Source organism: Gekko japonicus, unplaced genomic scaffold (genome assembly GCF_001447785.1).
Source record: "Gekko japonicus isolate JY-2015 unplaced genomic scaffold, Gekko_japonicus_V1.1 scaffold794, whole genome shotgun sequence".
Taxonomy (NCBI): domain Eukaryota; kingdom Metazoa; phylum Chordata; class Lepidosauria; order Squamata; family Gekkonidae; genus Gekko; species Gekko japonicus.
The window spans coordinates 442,492-448,771 of NW_015164692.1; the positions used below are offsets into that span (position 1 = coordinate 442,492).

Genomic DNA, 6,280 nt, shown 5'->3' on the forward strand with positions numbered 1-6,280 from the left:
GTGATACTCTGCAGGGGTCTTGGGAAAGCAGAGAGGTTTGTGAAAGCCAGTCCACGGGTGAGATCTGAAGGTGTTGCCTCGCTTTTTAAAAATGTTGGAGGGTCTTGTTTTGTTTTTAAGGGAAGTGTTCCTATTAAAAACCGTTGGCCCAGTTCAGCATCATTTCTTGGTTCCATATACAAGGATACAACAGAGTGTCTTCATATATACCTGGATGCACCTGCCTTTCAGACCTGAGAGACAAATGAAAGAGCTAACCTTTCCAAAATGCCATGCAAAAGAGAGAGCAGAACTGGCTTGGAATTACTGTCTGAAAGGAGCAAAGGTGGGGTGGGGGGTAAAGAGAGAAAGAGAGACAGCGGCACATTATGCAGCATGTATTGGCGGGGGGGGGGGGGGGGGGGGTGCTATAGACTGAGACCTGTCAGAGCTTCCGTGGCAAGAGTGTGTCGCAGCCGAGAAGCCAGAGTGCGATAACAACTCCTAGCAGTGCTGTTTTCCAGGAAGATAAAAGGGCTGACAGCAAAATCCAGAAGGGCAGAGTCAATTCAACACGCAGTCCCTCTGTAACCTTACGGAGCAAGAACAGCTTGTCAGATAAGGGTGAGGGAAGTGAGGGGCGCACACTTTGCACAAGCCACTCGGTAGACTTGTCTCCCTTGCTGCCTCTGACTTATCTTCTAGTTACAGGTGTAGGTATGTACTTGGCCTAGTAGACCATCAGAAAACAATGTTTGCAGACACTTTTGTGCGGGACACATGATGACACAGAGCACAGGGATGATGACAAGGCAGCCAGTGAAGACACACCTGGACCTAGATAAAGCCCAAAATATACCTTTCCTTATTTTGTCCAAAGCATCAGCATGTTAATCATATGCCCCCACATCTACCAAAGAATGGAGTCTCCTTTCCCGGGAGTGTTTTTAATCACTTTTTCCCTCTGATGTACTGAAACATTTCTTGAGTTTTAGAAGTTCTGATTACTCTTCTGTACTTAAAATGGTAATTCGAGCCATCTTCTCCTCCAATTATGTCTCAGTTTGGCGTTCTGAATAGTATTCCAGAGGAATTTTGGAGACAAAATCCCAGTGGCAGACCCATCAGATTGTAGAAGATTCGGTGTCTTTCCTTGCATCTCAAGGTGTTAAGATTCTTTACTGCAGTCCAGATGATGGCAAATTTCTGCTTTAATTAAGTATTGCTGCTCTAGCAGCGTAGTGCTTAATAGACCAGTCCAAATCACTGGGTGTTTAATACCAAACAGAGTTGCTTCTCAACTGCAGCAGCCATTGAGAGCCAGCGTGGTTTAGTCGTTAAGAGCATCAGACTGGATCTGGGAGACCCAAGTTCAAGCCCCCAGTTCGCCACAGAAGCTTGCAGGGTGACCTTGGGCCAGTCACACCCTTTCAGCCTAGCCTACCTTATAAGGGTGGTTGTGGGGATAAAATGGAGGAGAAAAGAATGATGTAAGCCGCTTCGGGGTTCCCACTGGGGAGAAGGGTGGAGCAGAAATGCAGGAAATAAATACATTTTTGAATGCAGCGCCTTGTCTAAAATGGCAGGTATTTAAGTAAGCGTTCCGTTTTCTTCCACATAGCGTTCTGCGAGTTTCCAGGAGCCAAAGAGAACAGTCCTAAGCAAGTCTGGTCAGAATCCTTTAGAGGGTCTGTTCAGTTGGCTTTACTACCAGGAAAGGGTACTTAGGATGGCACTGAAAATACAGGGCTTGCTCCCTACCCACCCAACTTCTTGTTATTTTGCAGAAAGCAGATGACCGGGAGAAAAGACAAGAGGCCCACCGGTTCCACTTCGATGCTATGTGAGATGACTTAATAGCTTGATGGAGAAATTGCTGCTGGATCTGAAATACTACATTCTAGCCTACGATGACAGGAGGGAGGGGACAGTATTTGTTACTGTACTATTTGTAAATGTTGCATTGTTTTTAATTTATTTGGGAAGTGTTAAAAATCAAACCTGTCTCACATGGCCTTCTGGTGATTTGGTTGTATATATGGTCAGTTGTTTACTCAAACTGTAAATTCCTTTTCAGTCATGGATTCTGTCGTACACATTCCGCCGTTTACACACCTTCATTTTCTTCTGTACGTTCCACGAAAGGGAAGTTGCGTGTCAATTAAAAGTTTCAGCAAGCAAAATTCATTTTAGTGCCGCTTGAACTGGTCCTTCTGCTTACGCAATGCTAAAATGTGAATTGCGTTTTCGTAATTGACTTTCCAGCAGATTGGCAGATGAAGCAAGACACCTATTATTGTTCCGACTGTACTCTTGGGGTGTCTGATTTGAAGCACTCTTGACGGCTTTATCTTTCTATTAATCTTTGGAACCAATCAAGTGAGAGGAAAAGCTTTAAATTGGAAGATACAAACATCCTACAGTAGCTAACAAAAAAAACCCCTCATCACTATTGCTATGATTAATAGATTAATATTTGATATGGAAGTATGTAATTCAATTTATATTTCAAATTATGCCTTCCTACAATGGAAGAATGTTGCATGACTCTTTTTTTATTGGCGTTTATCATGCTGTTATAGTAGAACTTAATCATGAAAACATTTGACCACCAAGATTAAGTTAAGTTCTTGGGGAACAGGACCGAATCCTCTAAGAACAGGTGCATATTGTATGATCTTCCAAGTTCGCATTATTAAGGACCGGACTATACTATTTTAAATTTAATGTAATTTTATCTGAGGCTACGATGCAGTACCAGGCTAAATGATTTAAGCCTCAGGGCTGTGAGCAAAGAAAACCCCAGCTATGTTCAAGATGTTCACTGTTTTCCAGATACCATTTAAGCTAGGGCTCTTCTATTAAATGAATTATGTTGGAAATACTTGATGTAATGTGGACGTCCTTTATTCTCAGATCCGCTAATTCATGGTTTATGATGGGTTTTTTTAAAAAACTGTTAACCTGTGTTCCTTAATAAATGGAGTATATTAAGTTAGATGATGTACGTTGGCTCAGTTTACAGGTGCTCGAAGGCACCAGTGCTTGCAATAGGACCGTGGGTTCTCTGTATGGCCAGCTGAACCAAATGTTAGATAAATATGGCTGTTTTATCACAGACTTCTTTACAGAGGGATCAGGGAAAGAAACTGGGGAAATACAGGATACATATGCAGCTATCTCATGCTGGATCCAGGCTATGTAGCTCTGCATTTGTTTCCTCTGATTCCATCTCTTTAAGGCCAGTATCTTCCCCAGCCCTTCGTGTCTCTCATCTGAAAGGGCTGGGGCCGCCGGCTCTGTCGAGCTGCACCCCCCTCCCTCCAGTCATATCTGTTTTGTCTTATTTCTGCCCTGCCCTTAGGACTGCATAGGGCAGTAGCAAAAGGGGGAAGAGCCAGGGATCGGAATCAGACTCGGAGTTCATTTTCTCCTCAGCTGTCACCGGCCTTTCTTGTGACTATTGGTCAAGCCCTGACAGAGTCTGTTGTTTTCACACTGCACCACTGTCTGTGCCTATTAGCTGCTCTGGCTGTTTTGAGCTGGCACCGTTCCCCGCTGTACACTCCAAATATAGAGGGAAGACCTTTCAAGTGAACAGTGTAATCTCTGTGCTATTTCTTCCTCCCTTGGTGTTTTTTTTTTTTTTTTGCCTCCCCGTCACTAACTATGTAGAAGGGGAAAAGTCGGAAGTATGATGGAGATCTATTTCCAGCTTCAGCAGAATGGGAAAGAAATGCCGATCTCCCCCCCCCCCTTTGAGGTGGGGAGGGGCGATGACCAGTGTTCCCTCTAAGCTGAGTTACTGTGAGCTAGCTCACCGTTTTTTTAGCCTCCGGCTCACGGATTTTTGCCTTACCTCAGGAAGGGCGGCTCCAGAGCAAACTAATTTATATGCAGTAGCCAAATCGCTCGCTCACAACTTCAATGCCAGTAGCTCACAAAGTAGTATTTTTGCTCACGAGACTCCACAGCTTAGAGGGGGCATTGGGGATGACTGAATGCCACCTTCTCACGCCAATCTCCTCCTTACCTCTGCCTCAAACTCATCAAGTGACTTAAGGCAAGTTGTGCTTTCTCACCGGGTGATGGCTGGAGATCTCCTGGATTACAACTGGTCTTCCGGGCAACACAGATCAGCTCGCCTGGAGAAAATGGCTACTTGGGAAGATGGTCTCTATAGCATTACACCCCACTGAAGTCCTTCCCCGTTAGAGATGTAAAATTTCCGGAAATTTTGAAGCTCGGAAAAAAACCCGGGTTTTTTCGGGGGGAAACGGAAATTTTCGGAAAAATTGAAAAAAAATGCTACATTAGCATTTTTTGTCTTTTCTAGATTGAAAGTCATTCTGTTACTTTAGGAACATAAAATATGACTATGGACATTTTTACTTGGCATGAAATTATCACAACTAGCATATTAAAAATATAGTGTATCCAAACAATTATTACAAACAGAATACCCACCCACATGCAAAAACAAAACTGAAACCTTTTTATTGTCTTCTGACAATAGCACCTCCTAAAGGAAGAAATGCATCTTGTTCTTGCATTGGAGAGTTCAGTTTGTAACCTAGGACTTGCTTGTCCTCAGTGCACAGAAATTAGATCAATCTGATACCATATATATATATTTTAGAAATGATTTGGAAAATATTTGAACACCTTGTCTTAAAATATTTTTTTCATCATGTTAAAATAAAACGTTCCATAGTCAATTTATTTTATTGTATTTTATTTTTTCAATTTTTCCAATTTTTCGGAAAAAAACAAAAAAGGCTTCAGGAAAAAAACTGGTTTTTTCCCTGAATTTTTCCGTTTTTTTTCCGGGCCTTCACATCTCTATTCCCCGTACCCCACCCCCTTCTCAGGCTCCATCCCTAAAATCTCCAGGTATTTCCCAATCCAGAGCTGGCAACACGAGGCCCACCCCATCACAGGACTGTGGGCTGGAGATAAGATCAGGCCTACCAGGGCTGTTTTGAAGACTATTGCAAAAAATGTCTACATTACTGAAAGAAATGTCTGCAGAGTGCTTTGAACAATGAAAGCATTATGTAAAGCGCTAAGCATGATTCCATTCATTCTAAAACTATTTGAGAAAGATCTGTTCTCCCAAGAATAGTGACACAAGAGTTGCTGTATCTCTTGTTTTAGATCTGTGCTTTTCCCCCTGTCAGTGCACAAGACACACAGCACCTAACATTCAGCATTGCGCCAGCTGAGGCTCAGCCAGAATGAACAGACCTTGTGTGGAGCAGAACAAGGCCTAGTTCATGACCCTTCGGAACACTCCGCTCTGACAGTGTTTGCCAGTCATGAGAGCTAGCTTTAAAAAAAAAAAACCAAACCATTATAACATCAACCAATTAGTGGGATATATTTGGCAGTGTACAGAAAAGCAAGTGTTGTTTTAATGGCTTCTTGGATCATTCAACCGGTACGACCTTAGTCCTTTGCACAGGTTGAGCATCTCACAGATGCTCCAGGTCTTCGCAAGGGTGTTTTTGATCAACTCCGCCATGAACAACAGGATGAAGAGCGCAACTGTAGTTAGAAAGTACACATCCAAGAGATCTTTATGGCGACTGGATGGTGCAAAGACCTAATTATATGAATTAAAACAACGTTGAATAATGTTGTTGGCACAACTTTTCCAACATAGGTGCACTCGGTGCAAACTCCACAGGTCTGATATGTTGTGTTTGCCAGTTTCAGTTCCTAAGCAAAGCTGCCTGCTGTGTAGTAACATCATCTGTAGAACAGCCACTGGAGGCCCTCCGACACGTTTTTAAGACCTCTGGCCAATTGACTGGTAAGTATGATTTAGCTGCGGAGGCTCAAGTGGTTAAGACGCTGAACTGCAGGCTGTGGAAGGTCGGTAGTTCAGCAGTTCAAGACCCGAGTTGCCGCATGACAGGGTGAGCTCCCGTCTCTAGTTCCAGCTCCTGCCAGCCTAGCAGTTTGAAAGCAAGAAATTGCAAGTAGATAAATAGGGACCACTTCGGTGGGAAGGTAACAGCGTTCCGTGCGCCTTGGTGTTTAGTCATGCCGGCCACATGACCACGGAAACGTCTTCGGACAGCGCTGGCTCTTCGGCTTTGAAACGGAGATGAGCACCGCAACCCTAGAGTCGGATTCGACTGGCTTTCATGACCTTGATGAATCAAGAGCCTGATTCTGTATAAGGCAGCTTCATGTGAAGAAGAAGAAGAGATTTGATTTATCCCCCGCCCTTCACTACCCAAAGGTGTCTCAGAGCAGCTTACAAACTCCTCTCCCTTCCCCTCCCCACAACAGA

The 6,280-nt window shown here is 43.6% G+C and overlaps 1 protein-coding gene across 1 annotated transcript in view; it reads left to right on the forward strand.

The window, feature by feature from the left end:
- Positions 1-2,916, forward strand: part of ITFG1 (integrin alpha FG-GAP repeat containing 1) — a 166,103-nt gene extending 163,187 nt beyond the window's left edge. Inside the window, 1 exon segment of the mRNA XM_015409414.1 lies at positions 1,767-2,916. Within this exon segment, the coding sequence (XP_015264900.1) occupies positions 1,767-1,826 (60 nt within the window). The 3' untranslated portion in view covers positions 1,827-2,916.
- The last annotated feature ends 3,364 nt before the right edge of the window (positions 2,917-6,280 follow it).